Source organism: Poromitra crassiceps (genome assembly GCF_964638095.1).
Source record: "Poromitra crassiceps genome assembly, chromosome: 14".
NCBI classification, from domain to species: Eukaryota; Metazoa; Chordata; class Actinopteri; order Beryciformes; family Melamphaidae; genus Poromitra; species Poromitra crassiceps.
The window spans coordinates 7,473,645-7,487,338 of record NC_139633.1 but is presented as its reverse complement, the minus strand read 5'-3'; the positions used below and the strand labels follow the sequence as shown (position 1 = coordinate 7,487,338).

The window sequence follows — 13,694 nt, the reverse complement described above, 5'->3', positions numbered from 1 at the left end:
AGGGTAAGAATCTCAGAGCAAGCCAATCAGAGGCAGCATAGGGTGTGTCTTGCGCTAGGATTGGTTAAGGTTATGTAAGAATCTCAGGGCAAGCCAGTCAGAGCTGTAAGCTGTAAGCTGTGTGTCTTGTCAAGAAGTACAGTTGTATGATATTATGATATATGTCGTATTGTATGATACTGGCTGACTTCACATTCTATGGTGCTTTCAAAGCGATCAGGACAAAAGAAAAAGGGTCAGTCCTGTCAAAGGGGATTTGGGTTCAACAGTAATGGTAAAATAAAATAAATATATATGTGTATATTCCTTTCCAGGGACGGCGCTACACCGGGGCAAGGGCTCCGGTGTAGCCTAGACTAATCCTAGACCAATCTATCTTGACTAAGTGTTTTTAACCCTTTAACTCATTGAGTGCCAGCCACTTTTGGAGAACGGACGCTCCCAGTGCCAGAGTTTCAGAGCGTTTTCAGTGATTTCTCGAGGCCCACAGAATATTGTGTGATATTACTATGTAAACACTGAACACGCACAAAGAACGATGAGACTCTATTCTATCATCTGCAAAAAAAGTATATTGATCCCATTTTCCGTTCTTTAGTTATGAGCCGGAGAAAATAGCTTGATTCATCCAAAAACAGCAATTTTTTTCTAGAAGCTGAGATAATTGGCCTTTTGTGAAATTAAACATTTCAAGCACATCACTGACTCTGAAGCTTGCTGCTGGTGGGCATCGGATATTCTGGCTTGCGTTTGTCAATCCTGTCCTGCTGCCTGGGTCTGTCTGGGTGTTGCGTGCTGCTCTGCGTGCGACCCCCCCCCCCCCCCCCGCCCCGCCCCGCCTCGCCTGCACACTCCTCCTCCTGTCTGTGGTGGCTCTCTGCTGAGTTTGCTGTGTGCGACATCCAGCTTTTTTACAGCGTTCCGCGTGTGTTTGTCACCGGCAACGATGCTTCCAGTTGAGAATAATAACAACTCCACGGTGTGGATGTGCGGATGTGCTGTCGCAACCGACACGGAGCGGCTCAATTGTGGGAGCAGATTGGCTGCTGCAGGCACAGCTGCAGTAACGTGCTTCAGCATATCGATGCATACGGATGCGATGCGATTTCCGTTTCCATAACGACTTCTTCTTTGTTTTTTCCTTGCCTTTCTGTTATGTGGAGAGCACTGTCGCCACCTAAGGGTTCTGTAAAATAGGTTATAGACCTCCAATAGCTATAATATTTGTACAGGAGAGGCAGAAGGCTTTGATCGACGCCCCACCGTCAAAAAACGCAATTGACGAACATGTCCGTCCTTGGCACTCTACGTTACTATTTGAAATGACGAACATGTCCGTCCATGGCATTCAATGAGTTAATGGTTTAATCCTAGACCAATCTATCTTGACTAAGTGTTTTAACCCTTTAATGGTTTAATCCTAGACCAATCTATCTTGACTAAGTGTTTTAACCCTTTAATGGTTTAATCCTAGACCAATCTATCTTGACTAAGTGTTTTTAACCCTTTAATGGTTTAATCCTAGACCAATCTATCTTGACTAAGTGTTTTTAACCCTTTACTGGTTTAATCCTAGACCAATCTATCTTGACTAAGTGTTTTAACCCTTTAATGGTTTAATCCTAGACCAATCTATCTTGACTAAGTGTTTTTAACCCTTTAATGGTTTAATCCTAGACCAATCTATCTTGACTAAGTGTTTTTAACCCTTTAATGGTTTAATCCTAGACCAATCTATCTTGACTAAGTGTTTTAACCCTTTAATGGTTTAATCCTAGACCAATCTATCTTGACTAAGTGTTTTAACCCTTTAATGGTTTAATCCTAGACCAATCTATCTTGACTAAGTGTTTTTAACCCTTTAATGGTTTAATCCTAGACCAATCTATCTTGACTAAGTGTTTTTAACCCTTTAATGGTTTAATCCTAGACCAATCTATCTTGACTAAGTGTTTTAACCCTTTAATGGTTTAATCCTAGGACCTAGACCAATCTATCTTGACTAAGTGTTTTAACCCTTTAATGGTTTAATCCTAGACCAATCTATCTTGACTAAGTGTTTTTAACCCTTTAATGGTTTAATCCTAGACCAATCTATCTTGACTAAGTGTTTTAACCCTTTAATGGTTATCGACAACATGAAGAGGCAATAATGAAGCTGCGCACGTTTCATACTCTGCTCCTGGTCGGAGCGCCGACAACTTTATTGCAAAAATACAACTTCCTTCTGCCAGCACAGCGCGTACAAACAAGTCTGCCCATATTGTCTATCAGCAAACAAAAATCTATATTCAACACTTCTGAAGTGCACTAAATCTGAGTTAAATGCAGTCAACAAACTGCACTAAAGATCTGAATATATATCCTCATTACAATAATGTAAATGTACAGCAAAGTCGAGTGATTCTCTCAAGGCTAAATAGGTCTCAAATCACCATGCTAAATATTAGCCGCAACTCTGGAAAAAAAAAGGAAAAAGGCTTAAGTATTCTTCTAAAAACCTCTAACACGCTCTCAAAATGACAGATATACAAGCCTTGTTTACAATATAGGAGGCTTTACATAGCAAACGATGCTAACTAACCCGCTTTACATAGCAAACGATGCTAACTAAGCCGCTTTATAAAAGTAGATAAGGTCTATGGTAAGAGTATATTCAGGTTAGGCAGGTAGAGTATAGGTCATCTATGCACAACTTAGTCCGACAAGCCTACAAAAATAAATACAGTAGCGCAAGTAGAGTATATGATTTATATTCCAGAGGTCTGTCTGTCCTGACTTTGCATCGCTTTCAGTCACATCTCCATTGCCTTCATTTTGTGACCTGAGGCTCCGCCTCTCCACCACAAAGCCACGGTTCTCTTTTCAGTCCATCCCTCCATCCTTCCATCTGTCTATCCTTCCTACCTGCCGGCCAACCTGCTTTGTATTACGACGACTTTATCTTCATTAAAAATCTAAATGTGCTTAAATCCAGCAGACATTCATAGACGTAGGTTGGAGATCTGCCCCCTTGGATGCATCCAGTGTTGGGGATATTGCTCTCTGTGGTAGCTATGGGGCTGGGGGGGGGGAAATACTCAGAAACCCACAACAAATCCTTGAAATGGAAAGTCCTTAGGAGCCACTCTCGTCCACGTGCGCACGGTGATGTCATCCACGTGCCCCACGGTGATGTCATCCACGTGCCCTCGTGATGCTGTTGAGCGAGAGCCAATCGAAGGAGGTTTGATTCCAAGATGAGATTTCCAACATCCACAAGAACCACGCTGCAACCATACAAAAATTATGATCAAATGAGACATGAGAACTCTTCCGCAGTCCGGCTCATGTAGATTTGAGAGAATAAAATAAAATAAATAAAAAAAGAAAAAAAAAGTGTGGAGAAGAAAGGGGGCGTGCCTCAAGCCTAGATCAGCTGGCGTGGCGGAAACGGGCCATGTAGGCGCCGCAGGCCGGGCAGTAGGGCCGCGGTGGCTCGGCGGGGAGCTGGTGGCAGAGCGCGCAGAGCTGAGGAGCCCTGGAGGCGCAGGCCGGGGGGCAGAGCTGAGGAGCCCTGGAGGCGCAGGCCGGGGGGCAGAGCTGAGGAACCCTGGAGGCGCGGGGAGGAGGGGGGCGCTGGTGGCGGCGGTCGGGGTGCGGGTCCCAGGCCGAGGCGGGCGGGGCGGCCCTGTAGTCTGTAGCGGCCTGGCGCCAGTCGCTCTCAGGCGGCATGTCCAGGCGGAGAGGCTGGGCGGGCGCGTCCGGCGCCCTGGGCTGTCGGACGGTGCCGTTGGTACCAGAGGACACTGGCGGCGGGCGGGAAAGGCCGTTATTCGCGGCGGCGGTGGAGGAGGAGCGCTGAGGGTGGTGGGACAGGGTGGCGTAGCCAAAGTCCGGGCGAGTGGCGGGACCAGGCCCCGCCCCCCTGGGCCTGGGCAGCGTGGAGGTGGAGAAGGAGGAGGAGGAGGAGGGGGGAGCGGCACGGCGCGGCGCCCGTGGCAGAGTGCCGTAACTCATGGCAACGCTGTGGAGACTCTGACCTGAGAGAGCTGCACTCCTGTCAGACAAAGCCAGAAAGTGCTGCTGCTTCTGTCCAGCTCCTGAGGAGGAGGAAGAGGACAAACAATTAGAACATAACACAGAGCTGCCAACACAACAGACCCTAACAATGCATTAAGCTGATTGTAGTCAAGGTGGTTTTTTGGTGGATTCTATGATTTTTGGTGGTGGATTTGGTGGCCTTTGCTGCATTCCATAGATGTGGTGGTGTTGGTGGTGCTGGGTGGAAGTGAAGGTGGAGGTGGAGGGCCAGCCGTTTACCTGAGTGTCCCCAGGAGGAGAGGCCCGAGCTGGGGGGCCGAGACGGCTGCAGAGGGGGGTGCTGTGGAGGTGGTGTGGGAGCGGGGGGGCCGGAGGGGTGACGGTGCTGGAGGAGGAGGAGGAGGTGGGGGTCTGCGGTGGAGGAGGGGGGAGAGGGGAGGTGCAGGGAGGAGGAGCTGGGCCGACGCAGGGGGAGGGGCCTGGAGACAGAGGGCTCCTTCAGGAGCAGAAGACAGGATGATGAAGAGAAGGGCGGAGAGAGAGAGAGAGAGAGAGAGAGAGCAGAAAAGGAGAGATAAAGAAGAAATAAGAGAAAAGAGAGGAGAAAAGAAGGAACGTAAGAAAGAAAAGATAAGAAAGGAAATAGAGAGAAAAGGAAATGGGAAAAAAGAAGAGAAAAATATAGAGAGAAGAAAGGGAAGAAAGATATTCCAGAGAGAAAGAGGATGGAGGGATTAAACAGGAGAGAAAGAGGAGTGGAGGGGATCAGGACAGGAGAGAGGGAAAAAGAGGGATGGATGCATGGAGAGGAGTACCAGGGCATCGATAAAGGAAAGAGAGGCAGAAATGGAGAGGAAGGGGTAAAAAACAAAAACAAATTAAAACACAATGAAGGAAAACATGAGAAATGAGATGGTAACACTTTCCAAATAAGGGTACATTAACTAAGAGTTACTGTAGGTAATACTTAATAAGCATCAACTAACTTAATTAATCGGCTTGTTCTAACCTTAACCTCAGTGACTCCATGCCTCAAACCAAACACACCTGTTCAGGTAACATGACAAAAAGAGATAACATAAAGTGGGCTGTGCATGCCACTGTCAGCTGCATGGTGCTATTCAAACAGAACTGCTCATTGCATTTTGTATTTTGATGTTTTTATTTATGTATGTTTGTTTAAGCACCACAGTGTGCAGAAATAGGGAAAGAAAAAGGCAGAGAATAACATTTTCACCGCACACAGAACACTGTCTTTAGAACCCTGGAGCTCTTAAAACCCTAGCTAGCGCACATTATGTCAGACGTGGTTGTAAAGATAAGACTCTCGCGGTTCTAATGAGGCCAATTTCATTCAGATATCTTGATGTGAGAGGTCAAGGGACCTGTTTGAAAATAGTTATGCCCATTTACCTTTGTCAAAAACGTTGACTTGTAGCCATTTTACCACTGCTTCCCAGCAAGCTAGCATAGCATGGCTGGTAGCTAACGTATTAGTCTGGATGTCTATTTGACCAGAAGCTCCACTCTAGCTTAGAAAGTGAGCTCACCAGAGCTCGTCAAACACAGACTCACGGCCCAGAAATGTTCTGAGCTGCAACTTGAAAATATTCCATCGCCCACTAGAGGGCCCAGTGATTGAGAAACACCGCCTTAGTTAACATGAACACCATTAGTCAATTATTACTAGACGCATTTAATTAGTTAACTGTTAATTCGGGGTTGTAAATGCTTATTAAGCATTCACTAACGCTTAATTAATGTACCCTTATTGTAAAGTGCCACCAATGAGATGAGTGTGGAGAAATAGACCAAAATTATAATGGAGGGGTTTTGTCATAGAGGAAGAAGCCCCACCTCATCTCTTTGTTATCCAAACTCCACCCCTTCCCCCCCTTGTTCTTTAAAATGGGTGTTTCCTGTTTGCTCTCGGAGTTTCCTGTGTAGAATTGTTGCTTAACCAGATCTCCCACGTGTGTTTCAGAAGAAATCATAGAGCATGAAGCAATAGTTGTTTTTATTTATTCAGCATATATATATATATATATATATATATATATATATATATATATATATATATATATATATATATATTTATATATATTTATAAAATGGCTCTCTCAAATCAAGCAATCTGATTGGTTCACAGCCATTGTATAATTCCAGTAACCGAGTTCAATAACCCATGGCCATGGGTTATTGAACTCGGTTATTGGTTGCCATGGCAACTCTCTTACTAAAAGGCAGCGCTGCACTCGAGCCAAACAGCTTTCTCCTGATCTGCTGTATGGAGGGTCACTAGTCGGACGCATGATGGCGCAACTCTCTTACTAAAAGTACCTCAAAAACAAAATGGCGGAGACAGCTTTTCAGATCCTTGTGAATCGATCTTCGCTTATAACTTTACTAATACTTCGCAGAAAATGATGTTTTGTACAAGAATAGACGCGGGCTAATGTCTTAACCCCTCTCTCGCGCGCCCTCACTCTTAACCCCGCATTTCTAAATAAGACGTAACGTTACTTGGTGTGGGCATATGGCTCTGGTGTTGGGCTTTGTAAAAAGTCCAGGCAAGCGCCAGGATTGGCCAATGTCGACTTCAGTCTCCAGAACGATCCAATCAAATCACCCGCACGTCTATCTTCTTGCTAGAGGTCCCGCCTTACAGTAGTGTTTCAACTGACTCTCAGAATACCATGCCAGTTGGACTTATAGTGTTATTATTATTATATTATTATACTTGGAACCCTTTTATAAAAGCAATATAGCACTCGAGCAGCGTGTGTTGTGGAATATATCCCCCTGCTCAGTTGTTATCCCACTCGGCCTGCGGCCTCGTGGGATAACAACTGATCAGGGGGATATATTTGGCACAACACACTGGCTCTCGTGATATATTGCTTAAATATATATACAGTATATATATATATATATATATTTACATAGCTTTTTAAATAATGTATACTTTTTTCTGGCTCAGTGCAACGACAGACAAATCTACGTACTTCAATGAATTTGGAAATTATTGTGTTACATGAGTACGGTAAATGTTATGCAAGATTTTTAAAAAAAAATCAAAATACTGGTTTCTTTAATCAGATTTTGCATTTTTCATTGACCTAGAAAAAGGAGGGACGTCCAGAGGTTCTTGGTTATAGGATAGTGGTTCAGAACCAAAGAATGAGCTTCTGATTTGTGAAAGACTCCAACAACCAACTCCAACAAGAAGCCAGTGAGGTGAAGTTGTGTTTACTGTACTGTATAAAAAGTATTTTTCTTCAGAGTATTGTTATTCAGAGGGTTCTTTGAGTCATTATGGTTCCATATTGAACCAGAGAACCAGTGAGGAACCCTGCTAAGCTTTATCTGGGTGTCGAGAGCAGGAACGCAGCCTGCCTGCAGCTGCATCATGTGACCAGCAGGAGGCAGCAGAGAGCTAAATACAACCAACAGAGGCCTCAGGCCATGATGATGTAATGCAGTGTTTGAGCGCACGTGTGCACACACACACACACACACACACACACACACACACACACACACACACACACACTCACACACAAAGCGATGTGCGTTTCCAGCGCCAAATGAAGGTCAGTGTATTTTTGTTTATAACGAATGTCTGAGAATGAAGAGCAAAATGTATGTGTGTGTGTGCGCGTGCCTGTGTGTGTGTGTGTGTGCGACGCGTGTGTGTGTGTGTGAGTGACTTACGAAGTTGCGGGGCGGCCCGTGGTGTTGTGGTCGTGGCGAGCCAATGGCGGTCCCGCTCAGACTGCGTGCGACCCGCCGCAGGTTCTCAGCGCTGTAGGTCTGATCACATGACACGCCCGAGGCCGGCTGTAGGGCAGGGGTCAAAGGTCAGGGGACAACCGTGCACATACACACACATACAAGTCTAAGTTCAAATGGTGATGTGATGCAGCATGCTGGCGCTAGCGCATGCAGCATGAGAGAGATTATTTTTCTGTCGGCATGTACCATCAATGTAAAGTAGCCTAATTAACTGTTAAGAAAGTTGAATTCAGCCTGTGGGAATCACTGACTCACGCTGGAAAAGGGTAGGCAAATCGTGTGTGTGTGAGTTGCGCTAATAACCCGCCTCACTTGCACCCAGGGTCGCTCTATCGGCTAAACGGCCCGACTGGGCAGCTTTTAGACTGAAGAAAATGCCAGTATATTGTGGATATTAGTAGGATTTTTGGCCAATCTAAAAAGGGGCTTTAGAGAAACCGTTTCTCACGGCTTTTTGGACATGTGGCAGACTGTTTCCTGTTTGAGCTGCTACAGTGAAGGTTCAGGATGTTTGGAGAAACGTTTTCTAAACACGTTCATCCTCAGCTACAGATACAGTCAAAAATGGAGTGAAATACCCATTTTTGGTCTACTTTGACGAGGTTAAGAATGACAAGTGACTGAGGTTACGGGTGACTGATGGCTCGCCCGGCTGGTATCTCAGAATACATTTGTATGGGATCCCATGCACATCATCTCTTACAAACACATAAGCACCTTATGCAGCTTTTTTCTCTCTTTCTTTCTTTTTTATTTTCCTGTGTCTGAGCTTGTTTGTCTTGTTCATGTATTGGTCTATAAAAAATCAAAATAAAATACTGGAATTTTATTTGAATGAAATGGTAAGGTTAAGGTTCAGTTTATTTTATATGGACATCACAGAGCATTGGAGATGAAACATACATGTATGCACAACAAGCAGATACAGTGTTTAGTGTTTATAGCGGAACGCTAATTTTCAGCACCTGTCCACCAAAACACAACCCAAACGGACAAACCCCCCCCAAAAAACATAATCAAATATAAAACCACAAGAGTAAAGCTATACATACAAATGTATTGACAAGAAGTTTTTTTTGTGCGTGTGTTTTGGGTCAAGCAAAAATGGCTACAGTATCTACCTCAGTATCTACCTCAGCATCTACCTCAGTATCTACCTCAGCAGGAGGAAGAAGTGAGAAGACTTTGGACTTTGATGTAAATACAATAAATATGTAAATACGATGTAAATATGTAATCTTTGTCAGGATGATGAAGGTCAGATTGAAAGTGGATTACAGTTTTTACAACAACGATGTAGAAGAATTCACACAAGACTGGTGCCTAAAAATGTTGCATGTAGAGAAGGACCTCAATTTGGACTCATTTTGAGCTAAATTATGTTTTTGTATGTATTTATTTATTTATTTACATTTATCCCCCCAGCTTTTTGAAAACACAGTGTCGTATTTAGAAAACATTGTTTTGAGCAAATATATATATTTAAATTCTCCCTCACCTTATGCAGTGGTGTAACAGGCGTTCGGTAGGCGTGTCTCTCGATTTCAGCCGTTGGGGTTTTGGAACGACCAGATCCCACCATACCTGACTGTGTTCTCCTAACAGCTACACACGCACAGACACACACACACAGACACACACGCGCACACACACACGCACGCACACACACACAGACACACAAGCACACACACACACAGACGCACGCACACACGCACGCACGTGCACACACACACACACATGCACGCGCGCACACACACACACACACGCACACACACACGCACACGCACACGCACACACAGGATGTTACTCTTGTCATACTGTCAGACAGTAGTAGTTGTATATAGACCGTTTCAACATAAACATTCTAAGTTGGCCCTGGCTTACTTCCTGTTGCAGTTGCAGTTGTTTGCTCAAAAATAACTTGACAGGAAATAAACGAGAGTACAAACTGTTCTCGAGCAACAGAATGCCAGTGAAGTGTGTGTACCTCCAGTGAAGTGTGTGTGTACCTGGTTTGTTGCTGGCTGGTTGGGGACTGACACCGCGGGCACCCCGGTGCATGCTGGGAGCAAGCAGGCTGGCCTGGTACAGAGAGTCCAGCTCCGACAGCTCCTGATTGGGCGAGCCGCACACCGTGGCTCCGCCCCCTCCATAGTATCGGTTGACGTTCTCGGCCCAGCGCTCCACCGGCAGTGCGGCCGCTCTGTGGTCGGGGCGGGGGGGGCGGGGAGGGGGTGTGGCCGGGCCGGCTGGGAGGAGGGGCAGCGCACGGGTCCGAGGGGGGGTAGGAGGAGGAGGAGGGGGGGTAGGAGGGCTCCGTCAGAGAGTCGACAGCATCGGGCCGGTCCAGGCTCCAGCACGACCAGTTCCTGGTTGGGTTGGCGGGAGGGGGCGGGGCTAGCCTGGAGCCGGACGCAGGGGGTGTGGCCTGTGGGGGTCTGGGGTAATACGACTCCTCCTCCTCCTCCATCGGCAGGTGATGCCCGTCGACGGGCGACGGGGTTCTTGAATGCGACCCGGAGGGGGGTGTGGCCTGGGCTGGAGGCGTGGCTGGGATGGAGATAGGGGGCGTTTGGTTTCGGTGTGGTGGGGTGTCTGCCTCCTCCAGCGGGGGTGGCGGTGGGGGCGGGGGCAGGTCCCAGGAGTCCACACACACAGCGGGCAGCGACCCGGTGCTGTGGAGGGGTCTCCTCACACCAGCGCAGGGGCCCTCGGGGCAGTCCCTGCCGTCCTTCCCCGGTGAACCCGCAGGGGCCACGGCGGCGTTGGAGGCGGGGTCAGGTAGTGAGTATATGTTGGGAGGGAGGGGCTTAATGTGTCGGGGAGGAGGAGGCGGAGCTTGCTTGCCCTGGCTGGCTGCTGGTTGGTCGACCTGTCTGTCTGTCAGAAGTATTTGGAGCGGGACAGGCTTTTCACTGGAGGAGGAGAGGAAGTCAGGTTAGAGGTGTGTGCGTGTGTGTGTGTCTGTGCCTGCGTGTGTGTGTGTGTGTGTGTGTGTGTGTGTGTCTGTGCCTGCTTGTGTGTGTGTGTGTGTGTGTGTGTGTGTGTGCCTGTGTGTGCGTGTGTGTGTGTCTGTGCCTGTGTGTGTGTGTGTGTGTGTGTCTGTGCCTGCGTGTGTGTGTGTGTGTGTGTGTGTGTGTGTGTGTGGGCCTGTTTGTCTCCACAGCATGTTTGGAACAGATGGTGTCATTCGAGAGATCTGGCAAACCACAGGGACTGGTTGTGTGTGTGTGTGTGTGTGTGTGTGTGTGTGTGTGTGTGTGTGTGTGGGTGTGTGTGTGTGTGTATGTGAGTGTGTGTGTGTGTGTTGTAGGCGTTGGGTTTCAGAGGTAAGTCATTTCCTGGAGAGTGTGGAGCATCTCTCTGCACAGACCCCACGAGACGTCAGAGTTCACGCCCCAAGCGCACCTCCCTGCACAACACCGCTCTCTACAGCTATGGAAGCCCATTTCCGCCAGTGTGATGACAAATAAACAAACAAACAAATCAATCAATCAATAAATAACGGTTCTGTATCATTATGAGAAGCTTTCTCAAAACACTTGGACTTAGTCCAAATCTTGTGAAAATGTCTCATTATAATGACTTAGGGGCCATTCACACCAATAGCGTTTTTGGAGCTGCCAACGTCTTCCTGCAATTCATTCTGTATGACGCTAAAACATGCTCCTCTTTTAATGAACGCACCTGGTGTTTCAGCGCTGGTGGCGTCTGTTGTTTTTGGAGGAGCGCTGTGGGCGTTTTAAAGCTGAAAAAAGTTGAACATTGAGGAAAAGCGCCCTGATCGTCTTTTTCACTCCTTCTACCTTTTCTCCTCCTGAGGGATTTTCAACCTCTGCTGCTGCCAGAATTAGCAATAATCTGGCTTTCATGTTGACAGTGAACAACATCAAACAGACAAAACTAGCGGGTTACCGTCCGTGTGTTCTGATCCGTACTAGGGTTTAATCCCGGGAAGCGGGATTCCAGGGGAAATGCCGACTGGACCATTTCCCGTTTCCCGGGAAATACAATAGCGGGAAACGGGAAAAAATGAATTTAAGAAAATAGCTGTACAGCCTATTGTAGCCTAAATAAAATTGCGTAATGACCATTACTGCAGTTAATACGGTAATTTGTCCACACAGCCCACACCCACCTGTTGAGCATTTCTCAACAATGCACCACGCTCACCACGCTGATGGATTCCACCACCATGTCTTCTGCTGCCACACCTGCCAGTAGTTTTGCGTGGAGATACTTTACAAACAACCAAAACAACGAGGATGCCACATGTAACCTCTGTGAGCGAGTGATAAGATGTGGAGGACGATCAACAAGCGGGTTGCTGCGACATTTGGAGTCGCAGCAACATAAAACCCCAGAAACCCCACAAGTGAAGCATACTTAACACCAAAAGCCTCGGTGGCTGAAATACTGTCAGAAATGGCAGCATATGACGGATTCTTAAAGCCGTGAATTTTGCACAAGCGGCGCAGGCCGTGATTGTTTGCACTAGTTTATTGATTCAATTGCACTTGAACAATGAATGTCACTTGGAAAGTAAATGAAATTGTTTGGCTATTATAGAAAGGCTGCTGAACGCTATCAGAATATGGAATCCATCTCAGCTTCATTGAAACACGCAAAATAACTTGCTTTAACGAATTTCATTTGTTTATTGTCCAATATCACTTCCCAAATTAAGTGCTGTAACAAATTCCGTTTATTTATTGTCAAATAACATTTCCATGAGGCTGTTCTTATCAGCAGACGATCACATGCAATGAACACGGCATTTCATATGAAGTTTTTATCTTAAATTATAATGTTTGTTAACATAAATTCATTCTTTTTCTTTAATCCTATAATAAGAATGAGAATAATTATAGATATCAGCAAATAAGACACTACAGCATCAAATTAGCAACCCATAGATTTATTTAAAAAATAAATGAAAAAATGAAAAAAATAAAAATGAAAAAGGGCGATTTCCCGGGATTTTTCTTCATTTCCCGTTTCCCGCTATGCCTAATTTTCGGGAAAAATATTAAACCCTAATCCGTACTGCACGCGACTACAGGGCAAAACAAACGGAGCACAAAAAAAACCGCTCCGTGCGCTGTTTTGTGCACAATGGAAGCGCTCTTAACATGATTTTCATAGCGTTCTGACTGAAAAAACGCTTTGGGTGTGAACGCCGCCAAACAGGACTTTCTTTTCTAACTTTGATCACGATCACGCGCCAATCTATTGGTTTGAATCTGAACCACCGGTGGTTCGCACCAATCAGCATCCTACGAGGCAGCTTAGGTGTGAGGCCAGCAAGAGCGAACCATGGTGACAGACGTGATGGACAGACGGCTCATCCAATCACCTGCAAGGTAGACATGATAGACAGATGGTTCATCCAATCACCCGCCAGGTCTTTTTTTTAAAGTGCCTGGCCCCCAAAACGCTTTCCCGAGCGACTCGTTCCCAGATGGTTATGTGAAAACAAATCGCCTGGCAGCGTCAGGTTACCGTTGTGCGTCACACTGGCGGAAACGGGCTTCCAAACTACGGCAGTTTGCAACACTGAGAAGCAACAGTTTCAAATCCGACTAAACAAAAACAAAAACCTGGGGGGAGGGGGGGGGGAGGGGATACCTGGGGGGTCCCTGGAGCTGTGGCCCCTCCTCCTGCTGTTGCTCTGGTTGCCGGTTGCCTGCCTCTGAATCCTGTTGCTGTTGCTGTTGTTGCTGCAGTAGTTGCATGCGTTGCTGCAGGCTGCGGCCTCTCCTCAGGCAGCGCTGCAGCCGGCCGTGACCGGCGCCGCTCTCTGCCGCCAGGGGGCGCAGTTTGGCTGCAGCCGGGCCGCGTCAAACACAAGCACCACAGAACAACAGCCATACAAA

The 13,694-nt window shown here is 46.7% G+C and overlaps 1 protein-coding gene across 1 annotated transcript in view; it reads right to left on the bottom strand.

Moving 5' to 3' along the window:
- Positions 1 to 3,414: 3,414 nt before the first annotated feature.
- The window catches only part of LOC310788796 (ubiquitin carboxyl-terminal hydrolase 54-like), a gene marked incomplete at both ends in the record, with an annotated part of 49,169 nt that continues 38,889 nt past the window's right edge, over positions 3,415 to 13,694 (bottom strand). The window contains 7 exon segments of the mRNA XM_083650370.1: positions 3,415 to 4,082; positions 4,303 to 4,519; positions 7,738 to 7,863; positions 9,317 to 9,423; positions 9,828 to 10,026; positions 10,028 to 10,733; positions 13,447 to 13,642. Coding sequence (XP_083506496.1) covers positions 3,415 to 4,082; positions 4,303 to 4,519; positions 7,738 to 7,863; positions 9,317 to 9,423; positions 9,828 to 10,026; positions 10,028 to 10,733; positions 13,447 to 13,642 — 2,219 coding nt within the window.